The 20231-nt window shown below is 38.9% G+C and overlaps 1 protein-coding gene across 1 annotated transcript; it reads left to right on the top strand.

Annotated features, from left to right (window-relative positions):
• The first annotated feature begins 110 nt into the window (after positions 1-110).
• On the top strand, positions 111-19946 carry MTERF3 (mitochondrial transcription termination factor 3). Its single transcript, XM_029923755.1, has 8 exons — positions 111-242; positions 3253-3601; positions 5248-5400; positions 11129-11318; positions 15123-15270; positions 15645-15716; positions 16897-17058; positions 19666-19946. The coding sequence occupies exons 2-8, from the start codon at positions 3268-3270 to the stop codon at positions 19858-19860; spliced, it is 1254 nt and encodes a 417-aa protein (XP_029779615.1). The 5' UTR covers positions 111-242; positions 3253-3267; the 3' UTR covers positions 19861-19946.
• Positions 19947-20231: the final 285 nt, after the last annotated feature.

Genomic DNA, 20231 nt, shown 5'->3' with positions numbered 1-20231 from the left:
AAGAAGGGAAGCTGTGGTCTCTGGCTGCCTCTTTTCCCACCGCCTGCCGCCCGGTTTCCCCCCGCGCAGCCTCGCATATGGTCTCGCCCACTCCGGCCGCAGTCCACGTGGGCTAGGGTGCGCGGCGGCGGCGCGGGCCGGCAGGGCTGGGACCTGCGGGCGTGAGGCGCTGCGGGACGGTCCGCCGGGCCAGCCTGGCGGCCACCCCAAAATAAACTGCGAGAGAGTGGGCCTCGCCACAGGTAAAGCGGGAGCCGCCGAGGCGCGAGGGGCGCGCTCCTGGTGGGGTTCGGGTCCGGACCCGCCCACGTGCAGGCCGCACCCGGGGCCTCAGGGCCTTCGGGTCTCCGCGGCCTTGTCGGGGACAATTAGTCTTGTTTTGTTTTGTTATTTTCCCTGGTCGACGAGGCGAAAACACAGCCATGCTTGTGTATTAGAGCGTTTTGCGGAAGGAAGCCTAGCTTGTCCGCTGGCTTCCTGCGGAAGTTCGTTATGGAGACCTGTTAGGAGAGGCCCCTTATTAGGAAGCCATTCTCCCATCCACCCCTTTTTCATCTCCTAATTTCACATAGTAGACTTACAGAGATAGAAATCTTGAACCCTGGAAAAATGATACTTCAGTCCCAATTCCTATTCACAGCGAAGAACTAGAGCAAGAAATAGTGTGTGATATTTTAATGGACTTTACAGAATTCTTTAAGGCTTTTTTCTTTCATTTTCCTGAAGGTGTGTTGGATTTACTGTTATCCCTACGCAGGGCTTTTATGCACGTCTGTAAACGCCTTACCCTCTTTTGAATACTGAGTAGACAAATGAGTTAACCGTAGTTTGAATTGATTCCATCCGACAAACATTGGATTAGTGCAAGGCTCTGGGCTAATGGGGGCGGGGGGGGGGGTAGAGATGGGAACCAGCCCAGCTCCCATGACGCAACAATTCATCAGTTGTTGAGAGGTATATAAGCGATGAAATGTGACGAAGAGAGGTTAGTGCACTTGTAAATGCAAATGGGATAACCACTACTTGTATGCAAAAGGTCCTTTAATGAATGTGGGTGGAATTCAAAAGTTCATCTGAGTAATAGGAAGGAGTATTGTGAGCCTGGAAAGGCTTCACAGTGAATGTGGGATTTCAGGAGTTTGCTCTGAAATCGAAGCAGGATGAAATGCTTACACAAATTTAAAAGTCAAAACAAAAAAAAAATTAGCAGGGCGCCTGGGTGGCTCAGTCGGTTAAGCCTCCGACTTCGGCTCAGGTCAGATCTCACATTCGTGGGTTCGAGCCCCGCATCGGGCTCTGTGCTGACAGCTGGCTCAGAGCCTGGAGCCTGCTTCCGGTTCTGTGTCTCCTTCTCTCTCTGCCCCTCCCCCTCTCATGCTCTGTCTCTCTCTCTGTATCAAAAATAAATAAAACACTTAAAAAAATTTTTTAAAAATTAGCTTTGCTTAGGGACCTTAAAAATCATCTTATTGTACCCATAACCTTTTAAAAAAATTGTTAAAGAATAGTTCTTGAACCGCCCCCTATCATGGGCCAATTTGCCCACCACCACAAGAAATAGTCTTGTCAATTAGCACAACTGAGGCCTCTGGCTTCCAGTTTAGTTTCCTTATAATTTTGTGCAGAGATTCAGTGTTGTAGGTTTTAGTGAAAACTTGACAGATTTGGAGGGTCATTTCCTACTAGAATTTAACAAAAAGCACCTGTCCCACAAGGTTGTTGTGCATACTTACTTCCTTTCTAAAATCATTCCAGAATGACAGTCAACTTTGACTTTTATAAATCTTTCAGGAAGTTTCCCTAAAGGAGGAAGTTAGACCTTCAATATCTGGTCCAATTCAGATCATAAAACAAGCAGAATTCCAATATGTAGAAAAGCAAATCAAAAAGTTGTATGCTACGATTAATTCAGCAGAATTCATTTATATTTGCATTTGTATTCAGTAATCGTGATAATGGCTAACGTTTATTGAGCGTTTTCCCTAGGCCGGACTCCAGGCTGTGTTTTATATGGATTACCTTATTTAACATAAAATTATATGTAGCAAGTCTACTCGTCTAATTAAGCTGGATAAAGATAAGATTTCTTCATAATTTGCTCATAAAAATCTTTTTTAAAAACCACTACTTTTTCGGTCAAAATATTCACATATTCATTGCTGGTTGCATATGTATTTCTGTCATTTTGCTTGCTAGTTTTGATCTTTTGATTTTGAAGCCTTTTTCTTTTTAACAGCCAAAAACCAAAATTTGATAAAATTGGTTTTCTTCAGTTCCCTTTTGAGTTTATCTTAATCAACAGTGTTCAGCCCTGAGAATAAAGCAGGAAACAATCTTCCAGATAATAGTGATGATATTTTTTCTTTTTTTTGTAATTTATTGTCAAGTTGGTTTCCATAAAAAACCCAGTGCCCATCCCCACAATTGCCCTCCTCCATGCCTGTCACACCCCTCCCCCTTTCCCCCTCCTCCTTCAGCCCTCAGTTTGCTCTCGGTATTTAAAAGTCTCCCATGATTTGCCTCCCTCCCTCTCTGTTTTCCTCCATCCTCTCCCCATGGTTCTCTGTTAAGTTTCTCCTGTTACACTTATGAGTGAAAACATAAGGTGTCTTTCCTTCTCCGCCTGACTTATTTCACTTAGCATGACACCCTCGAGTTCCATCCACGTTGCTACAAATGGTCAAATTTCATTCTTTCTCATTGCCATGTAGTATTCCATTGTATATATAAACCACATCTTCTTGAATTAGTGATGATATTTTGATAATTCATTTAGGACAAGGTAGATTTCTTCTTGTTTTTTATTTTGTGAGTAATGTACATACATAAAGTGCATTTGAATAATTCAGTGTTTTGATCAACAGTCTGCTTCTTAAGTGTCCTTCAAATTTCAAGAACACTTAATTATCTTTATTTCCTCTAAATATTAAACAGATTATTGGGTTCAGTTGTAATTTAAACATTTTTAAATGGTTTTCTTCTACCAGTGATTTTGCTTTTTTTTTTTTTAATTGTAAAGCAGTCTTTATTTTTCCAGTTCAGAAGTTCCTGTCTTTTGGTTTGTAACTGGAACTGCCTTGCTTTTGGCTTTGGTTGTGCTTAAGAAACATCTAACTAATCATCTAAATTTATTAAACATCTTTTAGTTAGAAAAAAGATTCTCCAGTTTATCATTTTGTTGTTTGAATACTGTTTTAAACATTTAAGTAAAGTAAGTTTCTCTCTTTTGATGGTTATTTATTTCTTTTGTAGCCTACTTTAAGAAAGATGGCTTTGTCAGCCCAACAGATACCCAGATGGTTCAGTTCAGTTCAGTTGAGTAGCTTCATTACGGCTACACAACTCGGAAAACATTTTCAGAGACCAGGAAAAACATTGTCGCATGGCTTTGCTGCTCAACCTCAGATGTCCTCTGACAATTGCTTCCTCCGGTGGGGATTTAAGACATATAGGACTTCCTCCTTGTGGAATAGTTCCCAGTCTACCGACTCAAGTAGGCAAGAGATTACTTCTTCCCAGAGTGCTCTGCTTCCTTCCATCAATGAGCAGACACAGAAGACACAAAAGACACGCAACTTTGACTCGGAGCTATCTCTAGAAGGTAATTCTGAACTTCCAGAAAAGTCCCTTTGCCCCACTTTGTTAGTTTGAACAAGTTAACTGTTTTAGTCTGTTAGCCCATTTCAAGTCATAACTTTATACCACACAAGAAAAAGAACAATGCTGGTTCTATTAATTTACTTTTTTATACCTTTAACTAGAAAAACAAGGTTGTAAATTAACATATACATGTATATAATGTTATAGCTAGTTATATGTACAACAGTTACTTTCTAAATATTGTATTATTTAGATTCTTTATAAAAAATTTTCAGGTGGTAATTAGGTTTATTAGGGAATAATAGAGTACACAGTTTTATGAATTTTGACATCACATGTAATTGTAGAACAGCCCCCACAATCAGCAAACCAAAAAGAACACAAATAGAACAGCCCTGAAAGCACCCTTGTGTCATTTTTTAGTCCTCTCCTTTCTGTTTCCTATTTTAGGAATATTCCTGTAAGAGGAATATTTCACCACAGTGAGGTAATATTAGGTTAAGCAGAATATGAAAGACAGCTGGGTTGAGGAGGGCAGGGAGGAAAGACTAGCTGTAAGAAATAAGAAAGGGTAGTGTTATGAAGCAAAAAATAGAACAAAAAAATCATAATCTTGATTCCTTAGCTTAAGGTTGGTTATAGTTCCCAGTGCTTTTCATACCTCATTTGGTTTAAACAAAACAAAATATCATAATGAAGGCTGTACCAAAGACAGTCATGTCGTTAGGGAAGGACTACAGGTGGCAGAAATAGAATCACAGTAGTTCTTTTAAAATACTTTAAAATTCTTTTTAAATCTTTATTTATTTTTGAGAGACAGAGCATGAGCAGGGGAGGGGCAGAGAGAGAAGGAATCTGAAGTAGGCTCTAGGCTCTGAACTGTCAGCACAGAACCCAACATGGGACTCAAAGTAATGAGCCCCGAGATCATGACCTGTGCTGAAGTCGGACGCTTAACCAGAGTACTTGAGAATAACTTGGAGGAAAGGGGATTGCATCAAAAGACATTTCAGTGGGTGCCTGGGTGGCTCAGTTGGTTAGGCCTCCGACTCTTGATTTCAGCTCAGGTCATGATCTCATGGTTTGTGAGACTGAGCCTCATATTGGGTTCTGCACTGACAGTGTAGAGTCTGCTTGAGATTCTCTGTCTCTCTTTCTCCCCCCCCCCCCCCCCCCCGCTGCCTCTACCCTGCTCACACTTGCTCTCTCTCAAAATAAATATTTTTTTAAAAAAGACATTTCAGATGATAATTTTAACACATGGAAATCAGGCTGGTAGATCATGTTGTATTTTGGACCAGTTTAACAAGCTATGGTAGACTCCCTCAAAATGTACTTGAAGGTCAGTTGATCTTTAGCATTCTTACCTGTTGATTAAAAGTTAAATAAAGGAAAGGAATTTTGTATAGGACCTCCTTATGAATAGGAACTTACCAACAACTTTCTTATCTCAGAGGAACAGCAGTTGATTTCTCTATAAATAGTTTTAACCTTACTTCTTAGGTGGAAAATATTTGAACTTCTCAGATCTTTAATTCTGAAGTGGTTGCAAGATTTAAAAAGAAGCAAACCAGGGAAGAGGTCTAGCTGTGGGTGTGCAGACTGGATAGCTAACTGCCTCTCTCTCTCTCCACGCTGGCTTCAAAGCACTGGACGATTTGCCTCCATTGTCTCCGTTGCAGCCAGTCTCCGAGGAGGAGGCCATTCAGATTATCGCAGACCCTCCATTGCCCCCAGATACATTCACACTTCGAGACTATGTGGATCATTCTGAGACTCTGCAGAAATTAGTGCTTCTAGGTAAGTCTGAATAACCTATAAGTACTTCTTGCTGTATTCTCCATTTGTGTTGTGAGTTGTTGTTGTTTTTTCTTTTGCCTTTGTTCAAATCAGCATTCTTAATCTTTATCAAGAAGAACAGAAGTCAAATAGTCTGAAAAGCCTTCTAGTGAGAAACCATACTCCCTGCTTCTTCCTTTCTGACCTTCATGCCTTTCCCCACAGGTATCCACTTAACTTTTACAGCTCTTTCTGTTTGCAATTAACCTTTGTTTATATAATTGTTTATAGTGTTACTGCTTGGTTCATCAGTTTTAGACATTAGTTGATCTCTTGTGTGTACACACATACTCTTCTCCTACTCAATTTGCCCAGTATAGTATGGTAACAATTTTTAGATGAATCATCGGTCATCAATTAACATTATGTCTGTAATTTTTGCTTGCTCTTCCTGGAATTGTTTTCCTGGAATCATCAGGGCATGTTGCTGGTAAGACGACTATCAAGTTAGGAAGCTCCTAATTTTCCAGTGAAAAATGAGGCTCTAAACTATGGCCGTGACTGGAGAATGAGAGAAGCAGATGGATTGGAGAGAGAATCCCTCACCCAGCCTGTTCCTCTCAGTGCCCCAGGAGAAAGGCTTGTCACCTGGGAAAATGAAGTTTAAGAAGTGCCAGACCCAGAGATAATGAGAAGTTATCTCATTTTCCCATAGTTAATGATAATCCTTGCTTTTCCTTTGATTAGTTTTCTTTATTTCTAGAGCCAAATTTTCTCACACCTTCCAGTAGTCTCACAGGACAGTTTTTCCTACAGTAAACCCTATCAGGTGAGGAATAACTTCCTTCTCCACCCCCCAACCTTCCTCCTGAAGCCCACTACCTCCTAATTTGGATGGTTTGTCTCTAGGCCTCTTCCAGACTATTTTAGCTTGTTGGCTGGGAGGGCGTACTGGGCCTGGAGAGGTGAAGGGAGCCAGGGGACCCCACCACAGACTTTTTTACTTGGTCCTCATTTTCAGTCCAGCCTTCTGCTTTTCTCATTATCTCTGGGTCTGGCACTTCTCAGACTTTGTTTTCCCAGGTGACAAGCCTTTCTCCTGGGGGACTGAGAGGAACAGGGGAGGGGAGGGACTCTCTCTAATCCATCTGCTTCTCTCATTCTCCAGTCACAGCCATAGTTTAGATCCTCATTTTTCACTGGAAAATTAGGAGCTTCCTACCTTGATAGTCGTCTTACCAGCAACATTACCCTGACGATCCCCAATATCAGCTCTCTTTCTAAAATGCAGATCTGACTATCATTGAGCTACTTGAAGTCCTTCAGAGCCTTCCCAGGATATCAGAGCTCTGCCTGGTCTGGCCCCTGCTTACCTTTTCAGCTTCACTGCTTGCCCCTTCCCTCCTTTTGGTTGGCCAGCTCTGACAACTGGAAAACTTAATTCAAGTTCAAGTAGCTTCTGAAATGTCTCTGATGACCCTCCACTGGGCCTTCCTATCCCCCGCAGCTTACTGCCTCTCTAGCCCTGATGACAGTATTACAGTAGCTTCCTTACCTGTTCCCGTGCAAATTATCCAAATGTACAGGGAACGGCCTTTGTTCTCACAAAGCTTCAAGTCTTCAGAAGCATCTAAAGATAACATCTAGAAGAATAACCAGACTGCAAGGATGAAGGTAAAGTGAAAATGCCACGGAAGACATATGCATAAAGTGTTCTGTGGGCTCAAAGGGGAGAGAAAGAGGACATGTACTGCAAACAGGAGAGTCCGCCCCTTCCTCTCGGAACAGCTTCCCCAGCCTTAGGAGGAGTGCTGTGGAGACCACAAGATAAACAGAAGCCGTGGCCCCTGCCTTTAAATAGTTTACAGCCTACTTACTAGTTTTAGAATATGTTTTGGCTGTTCTTTCTTCTGTATGTTGATACGTGGACAGCACATCTTGGAAGTAACTTAAATGACAGAACCTGAGAGGAGCCGCGATTGTGTGGTCAGACGGTATTTTTGAGGGCCCTAGTGTCCTGGCGCCTCTCTGCTTCTCAGATCTGTTTTCTGCCTTTCTCTGCCCATTCCGTCTCCCAGGAGGCAAACCTCTGTGCACTAGAGCTGCTTGGCCACCTGGCTGCTGGGCAGCTTCCGCCAGTGGGGGGCACTTGCAGGAGGAGAGGGAGACAGGTGGGAGTCCCTCCCTGCTTTGGGCCCTGTAACTGCCTCCCTCCATGACAACAGCGCCAGCTGAGCAGCCCTTTCTCAATAGCTTGCAGCCTCCTGGGGGTTCGGGTGATACTTTTTGCGCCCTGTCTCGTTAGCACTAGGGGTGCCCATGTTGGCTCCCTCAACTCTGTCACTCCAGAGTTGGAGTTGGAGTCTCTTCATTAAAGTTCTTTTTGTTTGCACTTTCTAGGGCAGTGTCTGTTGCCTGCCAGACCTTGATGGATACACTAAATATGTACAACCATAACTGAATTCAGTAGTAATATTTTTAGTTACTAAACAGATAAAACCAACTTAGACAGTGGTCACCGAGATGTTAGCATCGTGTATCATTCATTTTTTATGTCCCCAGAGCCTCACAGGAGCGCCTGGTCCGTAGTAGGAATTCAGTGATTATTTCTTCAAGTTAATGAGGCCTTAAGTAAGCCCAAGTGATTTGTGCCGACAGCAGTGTGCACTCCCGATGAGATTCTGCTCTCCTACTGCTGTTAAAAAGCAGCTTTTCAGGATTCCTGTGTCAGCACAGTAGGTGTGACGGCTCACGCTGAGCAAGGCACTTCAGCACATGTCAGCTATAACGTTAAGTTAAATTTGAAGGCTGAACCCTTTATGTTATTTTTAAAGCATCTCTTCCCATATTTATCACAGATTTTTAGAACTTGTTTCTCTCTTATTTGTCTTTTCATCTAACAATTTTAATTAATGTTTCTATTAATGTTATTTTTAAGTTATAAAAGAATTGTATCTAGTTAATAATGCAAGTATCATAAGAGAAAGAACTCTCACCTACTTCGCATACCCATTTCCTCTTTCCAAAGGTAACCTTATCACCAATTTAATAGCTTTCCCCGCCTTTTTCTCTGCAAATATATTTATTACAGAAAACCATACAAGGGTTTTATATTTTTATATAGTCAAGCTTAATATTTTTAAAACTCCATGTTCTTTTAGTAGTTGTAGAGTTAGTACACATTTAGGTTTGAAGTGAAGTTATGAAAACAGTTGTTTTTCAAATGTATAGCTTGTGGTCCCATTATATTTTAATGAATTGTCCATCTTTTCATTATTAATTTGAAATGCCATTGTATGCTAATTTTTTATTTTATTTAGCTCATCCTGGATCTATTTCTGGTCTTCATTCTGTGAGGGTGTGCGGGGGACCACCCCACACACCCCAGTCGAAAGGTCCCGAGTAGGGGGTTGGTGTCGCGCAATATCTATAAGAAAGAAGACAGACAACGACAGACAAGACAGACACCATGAATGGTGGAAAAGCCACGTTTTACTTTGATAGCTAGGGTCTTATATACCATGGGTGACTACATCATTTCTTTAATGGTTACATAGTTCAAGGTCTTTGAAGTGAAGACATGCTCCGGAAAGGGTCATGTTTAACAGGACAGGTATAAATATCAGGAATTATCAAGTCATTGCAAGAGAGGGATTCCCTAATAATAGTCTGGCTCCAAGCAGAAGATGAGCCTGAAGAATTCTATGAGGATATTTACATTTCTTAAGGCCCCTCATCAGTTATGCATGGGCAAGATGCTTATCCTTTAATAGGCAAATCTTTTGGCAGAGGATTGCGTCTACTCCCTACAGCAGACAAAGAACTAGAAAGCAAAGTAAGGGGAGGGCTGGTCTCACGAACTGACCCAAGTTGATTCAAAGCCTAAAAGTATATGCCTCTTTACAAAGAAATGAGAAAATCACAGGATGAATAGAAGCCACATGTGCGGCCCAGGAAGCCAAATGTTGTTTCACAGTCTCTCCACTTGTTCCACAACTTCCCAAATACTTCTCCTGTGCCCCGGAGGCCTAGCCATCAACGGTCACTATGCCCGGGTATTTTTTGGCCTACTGGGCCCCAACAAGGGTGTTTGTGCAATCTGTTTTTCTGTTCATGATCGTCTTATATCAATACCTGTTTAATATCAAGAAAGATGGGTTTAGAAATATATTTGGATATAATAATATATGGAATTATAATTTATTCTTCTGGTTGTGTACACCATTAAAGAATGAATGTTTTTATTTCTTTGTTTTTATATTTAAGACAATAAAGTTGCATCTGGAAATCAGTTTTCAGAATTCTTTTTAACCTGAAGAAGTATTTTTAAGAACATAAAATTTAAGTCTAACCTAAAGTTTTACATTCCTTCAAAGGTTTATTCTAAAGGTAAGAAGCAGGCCTTTCCTATTCATGTTTATTTTTTAACCAGAAAAGGGAAAAACTGAGAGAATAAAATGCTCAGTTTTAATGAGAATTTTGAATTACAGGTTACTTTGATTCCCTGCCTAATTAATGTTGTCATCTAATTATATCCAAAACCAGAGAATACTTTAAAATAACAACTTGCTTTTTCCCTCTTCTTCCTTTCTCCTGCTGTCCCTTGTCTCATTTGCTTACTTAGACTACCTAAGATTATAAGGATATGTGAGGTTAAAGGTTACATACTTCCTGCTCTGTTGCATATTTGCGGACTGTATATGCTCACCTTTTCTCACACAGGTATTTCTTGAGCTCCTTCAAGGTACTTGTCTTTGTCCTGAAGACCTGGAAATTACAATGAATAAGACATCAGGTTATTTTTATTTCCCTTCTGGAGGAGATCATAAGTGTAACTTTAAGTGTAACTTAAACTTAAATATTGAGTTTATTTATTTATTTTGAGAGAGAGAGAGGCAGAGAGAAGGAGAGACAGAATCCCAAGCATTCTCCATGCTGTCAGTGCAAAGCTGGATGCGGAGTGTGAACTCATGAACCGAGAGATCGTGACCTGAGCCAAAATTAAAAGTTGGACACTAGTGGTGCCTGGGTGGCTCAGTAGGTAAGGTGTCTGACTCTTGACTCTGGTCAAGATCTCACGGTTCATGGGTTCGAGCCCTGCATCGGTTTCTGTGCTGACATTTCAGAATCTGGAGCCTGCTTCCGATTCTGCCTCTCTCTCTGCCCCTTCCCTGCTTGTTCTCTGTCTCTCTCTGTCTCTCAAAGATAAATGTTAAAAAAAATTTTATTTTTAAAAAGAGTTGGGACACTTAACTAACTGAGCCTCCCAGGCTCCCCATCATAAGTATATTTTTAAAATAATGCTTTTAACTAAGGATATGCCAAACTTCAATGAAAGTAACAATTTATTTATAGGGATTGTTACACTGTAGAATTACCAGTTAAGCAGTTACTGCAGAGATCACCAGGGGCTCCTAAGCATCCTTAAACAATATTCAAGAAAGCGTAGATAAAGGTGATGATCCTAGCTCATCAGTATGACTTGGTAAATTTGTTTTGGGTAGAAATTTATCCCCAAATGCACTGTTATCCTCTATACATGACTTTGAAATAACTGTATTTCATTTTAATTTATTATTATTTCTGCAATCCATTGAGTTTAAATATATTTAGAAGTTTCTGTTGGCCTATCTCAGTTCTCCTTTGGACAGGTTGTTGATCTTCATCAATAACTTTTTGTGTGTTTATGTATGAAGTTAATGACCTAGCTAAACTGTTTTCCTCGAACAGTATTTGCAATTTATTGTAGGAGTGGATCTCTCAAAGATAGAAAAACATCCAGATGCTGCCAACCTCCTGCTGAGACTGGATTTTGAAAAAGACATTAAGCAAATACTCATGTTTCTTAAAGATTTGGGTTTAGAAGATAACCAACTGGGAACGTACCTGACTAAAAACTATGCTATTTTCTCTGAAGACCTTGAAAATCTTAAAACCAGGTAAGGCTTTTAATACGGTTTTCACATAACCCAAGAAGTGGTTTTGGTTACAAAGGAAATATGTGTGTAAGTTATTTTTAAGTCTCAGATACATGAGGTTGGCTGATAATGAACATGAATGTTTTTTTGTTGTTGTAAATTTTCTTTGAACAAGATTAAGTATCTAAGTTAACTATTCAACTACATACTTTCATGTGTTCAACTTATTGCTGAGTCATTACTTAACTGTTTCTCTTCAGAAACTAGATTTAAAAAATTTTAATCCATTAACAGATGTATGAATTATTTGAGAGTGCATTTAAATAATAAAAGCTGAACTTTTTGTGGTTTTTTTATTTTTCTGGCCAATTTTTGATCATAGACATTTGACATCCTCTTGGCACATTATTGTATAATTTGCTTAATCATTTCCGTAAGTTGGCTATTTTGGTTGTTCCTTTTTTCTTCTTTAAAAAGCATTTCTATAAACATCTTTGTACTTCATTCAACATTCAAAGAATTTTTTAAATCTGTGAGAATCAATACAGTGAGATGAGACAGTATTGATCTGTGAGACAAGAATCCTGCTAGGCATTGGGAGCACTACAGAGAACAAGGCAGAGCCCCTGTCCCTAAATCCACGTTTTGAATTATCATCCCCACTTCTAACCCAAGAGTCAGTTCTTCCCTGTATTCCCAGATAAAGCACTGCTCACCTTGTTGCTCAGATTAGAAATATGTATTAACTTTGGCTTTTCTTCTTTTAGTATCCACATCTAGTAAATCACCTATCAGTTCCATTTTTATCTCTCTCAAATCAGTCAGTGCATTTCTCTTAATCTTCACGTGAGAGTTACCTCGGGTCCCCACCATTGCACATGAAGATTACTGCAGCAGCCTAGTCTTCACCTCCAGGTTATTCTTACACTGATGCATTTCAGAGAACTGTGCAGTTCCTTGAGCCATTGGAGTCCAATGTCTTGTCTCTGGATTAGGAAAAAACTAAACAAAAAACTGGATTCCTTGCATTGAATAATTTGAGCTCTTAGATATGTAAGGCACCTAGCTAGACTTGAACCACAAAAGATAGACATGCACACTCTCTCTTCATGGGACCTACAGTCTGGTATAATATAAATAGGTTATTAGAATACAGGGGAGAGAACGAAGAAGTGCAGTCTGACGTTTCCAGCTCTGTTCCTCCTGACTGTGGAACACTGGTGCCTCCCCGTTCAAACACCAGTTTGCCTTATTGTTCAAGATATATTCAAAGGAAGTGTATATACCTGGAGGTGGGGATTGGGGGCCATTTCAGATGCTGCCTGCTGCACTAATATTTTTTTTTTACTTGAATTATAGTTGATACACTATGCTACAATCAGTGCCAGATGTATGACAGAGTAATTCAGCAAGACTGTTAATGCTGTGCTCATCACAAGTGTAGCTACCATCCATCACCATACAACACGGTTTCAGCACCATTAACTGTTGCACCATATTTATTAATATCCCCATTTTACAGAGGAGGCACAGAGAAGTGTAATCATGTAGGTAGTGGTAAGTGGCAGAGCTGAGATTCAGGCGCACTTGGTCTAACCGCACGCAGAGTCCTTCACTGAACCATGCTGTCCCCCGACTCCTGACTCTGTGAAGGAAACCTGTGTTTAAAAGAAGCTGATGTTACTTGCTGAAGATCACACATGCTCTTAACCACTAAGGGATATTCTCCCATCGACAGCACAGTCTAATGATTCCTAAATCTGGCTGACTCAACACTCTGGAGCATTTGTTTTAGTTACTTGGTAGTTTATCCACACACAACAACAAGTAAGCTTCTACTGTAAGAGTCAAGAGTAAGATGATCTTTATTTAATTGAACTTGGCTTTTATCTCTGGTATGTACAGTAGTCTTATTTTCTTGGATTTCTGTAATGGCATTGGTTTCATATTTTTCTTTTGAATGAGGAAAATTTCCCAAAAAAGTTGTTTGATTCTTCATAAGAATTTTCAAATGAATAATCTGCATTTAAATTATTTAAAAAAATTTTTTGGCTCGGCCTTATATCTTTTTGTTAGAAAAATTATTACAATGTAGACAAAGGTTTTGATAATGTTTTAATCAGATACTGATTTTTGCTGTGACAAAAAAATAATGGGGGAGGGGGCAGGAGAGTGATCCTCCTTCCCACCGACTTATTCCTGTCCCTCATCAACCTTCTGAGACCTATCTGTGGAGGCAGCTACTGTTACCAAGTTTTGTGTTCAACGTGCTAAAAAACGTTCTATCATGTGCAAGCATATGTGTAGATCTATGTGTGCAAGTACACACGAATACCCGTAGATACAATTGGCAGCATTTATGCATACTATTCTGCACCCCACTTTCTTACCTGAACTATATGTTAGAGAGAGTTTTGTATTGGCACTTCCTATTCTTTTTAATGCTAGTATAGGTCATACTGAGGATCATCTACTCCTTTATGGTAAATATGGTGGTGGTTTCCAGTCTCTACTATCAGGAGGCTGCAGTGACTCATTATCATATGTATCATTTCACACACAGTGGTATATATCTGTAGGACAGATTTCTAGAAGGGGAATTGCTAGGCCAAAGGGTATATGCATTTATAATTTTAATAGATACTGACAAGTGGTCCTTTGTAAGGTTGCTTTCCAGTTTACACTTCCACCAACATCTTACAGAAGTGCCAGTTTCTCTGGTACCCTCACTAATACCGTGTCATCTAACTTTATGGTTTCAGGTCATTTTGTAGATAAAAACAGTGCCTCAGTGTTGTTTCAGAAATGTGTGGAGTATCTTTTCATATGCTGAATTTCCATTTCCTTTTCCATAAATCACATATATTATCCTTTGCCATTTTAAAATTGGGTCTTTTTCTTTCTTTTGTAAGCATTCTTCTATATCTTAGTAAAATTAGTTGTTTCTCTATGACATGTTGTAAATACTTGTTTTAGGACTTTGTGATGGTGGTTTTTTTTTTTTTTTTTTTGCCTTGTATTTAAAATGTTTATATAGTTAAATTTATTGGTGTTTTTTCTCATGATCTCTAAGGGAGTCCTTTAAAGGAGTAGTAGTCACTTCAAAATATCAGCTCTGGTGGCATATGGTATAGAAATATCATTGGCATTCAATGTAAGCATGCCTGAGTTCAAATCTCAGCTTGGTCATTAATTAGCCCATGATCTAACAGAAGGTTTATTTAACGTCTCCGAATCTGTGTTTCTTCACTTGCAATGTGGAAAACTTACCTGGTTCACATGTTTGTTTGTTTTTTCTGGTGAGAATTTAAAAAAGATAATGTCCTGCTGTATTTTAGGCATTTAATAAAAACTGCTTACTATGTTTATAAGTTTTTAAAATCAATAATGTTATTTCATAGTCATACTTTCTATATTTTACTGCCTTATTTTTGTTCCCAGCAACTGAACAGGTAATTTCTCAGTTGTTAACAAAATGCACGATGGAAACCATAGTAAAAATTATTTATGAAAATACATACTCAGAAAATTGATTAACTGAGAAAACTCTCAATTTCAGCCATGCTTGAGGGTCTTCATCAATAATAAAATAAGTTAGATTAACTGAAAAGAGAATCAGTCTGTTAGTAGATTTCAGAATTATTTGGTTTCTAAGTATAAATCGGAGCCATTCTCGGGTTGAATGGATGCTTGTTTTGCTTTAACCATATTTGGGCCATTACTATAGAATGTGTTTATCCCTTTTTGTGTTTGTTACTTTGGAAAGTAACATGACATTAGTAAACGTTTATTATGTGTAAGTGTGTTTTTTGTTTGTTTCTCTAGAGTGGCTTATCTACAGTCAAAAAATTTCAGTAAGGCACATATCACACAGATGGTCAGAAATGCGCCATTTTTGCTGAGTTTTTCAGTGGAAAGATTGGATAACAGATTGGGATTTTTTCAGAAAGAACTCGAACTTAGCGTGAAGAAGGTAAAGGGGAGAATTTACATATTTCCATGTTAGCTTCATTTAGTAACTTAAATCTCATTGTTGCTAACAGATACCTCGCCCATATGAATTCCATAAATGCCTGGTATATTTGTACCAGAATGAATTGCCCTGCTAGGTTAAATATATAGCTGTATCATTTTATAATAGTCCATCAAGTTGGTGCCTTAAGTTTGGTTTTCAGTATTTGTTTTGTCCTTGAACAGTATTGAGTTCATGTATTTTCAGGGTTCCTTTTTCTGACCGGGTCATATTTTTAAATTATTTTTGTGTTTCTAGTTCCTAGTAATGCCTTGTTTTTCCAAACTAATTGAATATGCATGCATTGTAATAATAGATTGTTTTAACAACTCTAGACTAGAGATCTGATAGTTCGTCTCCCACGGCTACTAACTGGAAGTCTGGAGCCTGTGAAAGAAAACATGAAGGTAGGATGACTTTAAGATTTTTCAGAAATCAGCTTCATTAAGTGTTTAAGAAAAGGATAGATTTTGTACTGTCATCTTTAAAAAAAACTAGATTGTGAAAGAAGTTATTTCTAAAAAGATGGATATATGAAAAGATACAATAAAGATCTAGCAAGAAGTTTATTTTAATTAACAACATGTTCACGTGTTTACCAGGTGTTACGTGAGTAAATCACCTTGTAGACATTGAAACATAATCCTGGAGTAATGAATTAGGTATCTGGGTGATGCCTGGAAACTGCATCTCTTGCCCAGTTTGAGACTCCAGGTTTATGTCATCTCGGTGGGAGATGAGTTTTGGAGGCTGGATCCAAAAGACTTCTGTGAAGAAACTAGTGGCCAGCACATTGCTCTCCTTAGAACTGTGCCAACTGCCAGCTCTAGTTCTATCACAGAACATACTAGACACTCTTTCTTTCCTTCCAGAGGATAGTATAAAGCCAAAGGCACCTGACAGATAAGGAAAGCTACAGTAGTATTTGAAATTATGATAGAAGGCCTATCTTCTGAGGTGCTTAAAGTTTTCCATGTCCAGTTGTTGAGGAAACTTGTGTTGAGCACCTGCCCGTGCACTCTGATAGGGAGATTGTTCCTGCTCACATGGAGCTGATAGTCTAGCGGGAGCATGGCATGCAGAGTAATAGAGTGGTGGACTGGGGTGGGAGCATAGGATACTGTAAGTGCATACGGTAACCCACATTTGGGTATTTAGTTTTATCATCTCTATCTGGAATTTTGAGATGTAGTTTTTCCAGATAACATCTATATGAGTGTGTTTGGGAGCAGGCTCAAAAAACACTTTGAAAAACTTAACTGCTGGTCATTGATATAGGGCCCATCCAGATAGCCTGACCAGGCCTTCCACATCCAACCAGTATTCTATTTCATAGCTGTGATACTTACACCATAGTTATGATCGTCAAGATGATCACAATGCCGTGAGTAGTTCCTCCTCAGGAGAGGGACTTGAAATTCAGGTGACCCCAGAAGCAGGAAGCTATGAACCCTCAAGGGCATTGGGTTGGCATCTCCAGATTCTAATGTGGTCATTTCAAATTTTGAAGGAATCAATGTGTTCTCTGGCATATTACCAAAATAACTGTTTCCATTCATGATTCATAGCAACTCTACTTTCTTTTAGGTTTATCGTCTTGAACTAGGCTTTAAACATAATGAAATTCAACATATGATCACCCAGGTCCCAAAGATGTTAACTGCAAATAAAAGGAAACTTACAGAGACTTTTGACTACGTGCACAACGTGATGAGCGTTCCCCACCACCTCATTGTCAGGTTCCCACAGGTAACAAGTGCACAACTCGAAGAGCTGTCATTGCCCTTCATCCAGAACTGCTGTCTATGCGTAGTGCTGATCCACTGCAAAAATGACTTGCTGTTTGGGAAGGAATTGGACCAAATGTAGTTTGTTTCTGACACCGACCATTGTAGTAAGGTCATATTTCTTTCGTCCATCATTTTAATCAAGAGCACAGCTATCAAACGAAGTTGAGTCTTCATCTGTGAAAAGTTAACAATTTTTGGGACACCTGGGTGTCTCAATCGATTAAGTGACCAACTCTTGATTTCGGCTCATGTCATGATCTCATGGTTCGTGGGTTTAAGCTTCTCCTCAGGCTCTGCACTCAGCGCGGAGACTGCTTCAGATTCTCTGCCCCTTCCCCCTCCCAAAATAAATAAATGTTAAAAAAAAAAATGTTTCCAACTTCTGGAGCACACATGTATATCTCCAGAGGAGACACAAATGATGACTCTTGTTTCCCTGTATTTTTTATCTATTGGTCATTCTACCTGTTGGAATCTAACATATTCCCTACTGTGTTTTTTTCCACTTAAATCTGAAATAGATTACTTCCCTTAAAGATTATTTCAGTCTATCTCTACTTTTTATTTCATCTGTCTAAATCCCATTAGTTAACAAGCCATACTGTAATGATCACCTACCAAAGCATAGAACAGTTGTAGTTTGCCATTGTGCCAAAGCCATATTTCTATTTTCCAATCTAATCAGACTTTCCTATTCTTGAGTGAGTGGCATTATCTGCTTGTTCACAAGAATGTTAACTTTTTGAAAGTAGAGATTCTGTCTGATTTATGCAGTACTGGATTCCCAGTGCCTGGAACTATACCAGGACACTTAGTAGGCACCGGATAAATATTTGCTGAACAAATGAATGATTGGATTTCGTTAAAGTGATCCCTGTACCCTATTTGCTATATATGTTCTTGATACAAAGATCGGCAAAAGAAACATGACTTTAATGTAAATCAGAACTAGATTGCATTCACATTAATTCCTTCACAAATAGCAATGTTTATGGACCTATCATATTTCACTGTGAATGCGCCTTTAATAGAGAATTTTTCTGTTTCATCAAATGCATATGTATTCATTATTAAAAGTGTCAGATGCTTGCCGTGGTACAAATTTGGCCCATTGGAACAACTATAAAGTAAGTGGTCTTCAACTCCAAAGCAATGACAATTAGTTTTCCCCTGAGTCGTTAGATAATTCAGTGACAGAGCATGACAAAATAATCTGATTTGGGTATACAAAAATCAATCAGACATGGTCTGTGGACCATTCTTGTGGAATTTGTAATCTAGTGTGGAAGACAAGCTTCTAAAATGTAATTGATTTACATAATGTTAGAATCTTAATCAGATACCTTGTAGAGCTATTAATTTAATTCAGAAGAGGCAGGAAAATCATAGAAATCATGATAGCTATTAAGTGCTCACCGTGTGTCAGCTTTGTCTTTGCCGGTTTACCTGTATTGATTCATTTAGTCCTCACAACAACCATATGAAATAAGTACTATTATTATCCCTGTTTTACAAGTGAAGAAAGCAAGCATAAAAGAATTGTCCAAAGGCTGCCCAGGTAACAAGGGACAGAGCCAAGATTACAACTCTGGCAGTTGAGTTTAAAAACCCATGCTCTTAACTAGGATATGCTACCACTCTAAGAACTCACATTGTCAGTAGAATGAGTGGGGTCTCAAAGATGGACAGAAACTTTTTGAGGAAACTTATAAACTTGACCAGATGGCTCAAAATCACTTATTTTAAAACACAGACTTTTAGGCCTGTTAAACCCTAACTTCTGGGAAACCCAGTTATAGAATTGTAATTTCCTTCTTGGGATTCTCAGAGAGTCCTAGGGGTCTGGCTAATACTGTTTTAAAAAAATAATGGAAAAATACATTAACTGACAGGGCTGTGAGAGAACTGATATAGACCTTAAAGTTTTGCCTGCTGCTTTAAAAACAGTTCTGGTTGGTCTGTTTCTGATTCCTTTTTAAAGTTGTTGCCACTCATGCTACTCCTTAGGAGTTTTAACCCCACGGTGGTAAGATTTGCTTTCCCAGAGGCCAGGTTCATTTCATTCTGATGCTAATCAGAGAGAGGGAGCAAGCAGGAATTTTACAAAAATAATCAGGAAGCTTCACAGATTGTGAAATCTTACACATTTTTTGTTACCATAGACCTTGATTTCTAACCTTGGTTCTCAAACTTGGCAGTCATCAGACTCACCTGGAGAACCTGTGGGCCACTTTCAAAGTTTCTGATGAAGTACTTTTGGGGCAAGGCCTGAGGATTTGCTGTTTTAACATGTCCCCTATCTGGATTAGTCAATGTTCTTTGCCTACGATATGGCCCTTAATTACTTTATAATTGTTCTGTTTATTAGTTTTGAGTCCCTTTTTAATCATAATTTCTTAACAAAAGCCATCTGGCTTAAACCCTGTGGCATTTATCATAGTTACTGAGTATGTGGTCAGTACTTTATAGTTGTTAGCCTAGTTAAAATTTTCAATGAAACAAGACATTTTAATAGTTCATTTTTCAGTGCACAATGTTTTTTTTTAACTTTTTTTTTCTTTTCTAGGTATTTAATACAAGGTTGTTTAAAATCAAGGAAAGACATTTGTTTCTTACCTATTTAGGAAGAGCACAGTATGATCCAACAAAACTTAACTACATTTCTTTGGACAAATTAGTGTCCCTGCCTGATGAAATATTTTGTGAAGAGATTGCCAAAGCTTCAGTACAGGACTTTGAAAAATTCTTAAAAACTCTTTAGTGTGTGATGAATGTAATAATGTAAAATGAACATGTATATGAATGAAATATTTTTTTTTATTAAATAAATGCCTAGGCCTCAGTTGATTCTGGAGCAATTTCTTGATGCTGTGATTTTGGGTACATTTACAGTAGATCTTTCTTACAAGTTCCTAAGTGACTTAATTTTTCTTTAACTCAACCATTTCCTTCTTTCTCAGGAAGGACAGAACTTAAAATACAACAAGCTTAGAGAGTCGCTTTACTGTAGGGTGCTACATTGTCATTCTGGTGAAGATGAGAACAGAGGTTTTCCTCTGATGTTCTCAGGTCTTAACGTGGTTTGGCCACAAGACATCTTTATTTTCTTTGAAATACTATGAGTTGCTGGAC

Source organism: Suricata suricatta, chromosome 15, assembly GCF_006229205.1.
Source record: "Suricata suricatta isolate VVHF042 chromosome 15, meerkat_22Aug2017_6uvM2_HiC, whole genome shotgun sequence".
Taxonomy (NCBI): domain Eukaryota; kingdom Metazoa; phylum Chordata; class Mammalia; order Carnivora; family Herpestidae; genus Suricata; species Suricata suricatta.
This window is presented reverse-complemented; position numbering and strand designations above follow the sequence as displayed.

Coding starts and splice junctions, on each gene's coding strand:
- MTERF3 (XM_029923755.1), top strand. CDS start 3,268: ATGGCTTTGTCAGCCCAACAGATACCCAGATGGTTCAGTTCAGTTCAG. Junction 11,319..15,122: donor CTTGAAAATCTTAAAACCAG/GTAAGGCTTTTA, acceptor TTGTTTCTCTAG/AGTGGCTTATCTACAGTCAA. Junction 15,717..16,896: donor CTGTGAAAGAAAACATGAAG/GTAGGATGACTT, acceptor ACTTTCTTTTAG/GTTTATCGTCTTGAACTAGG.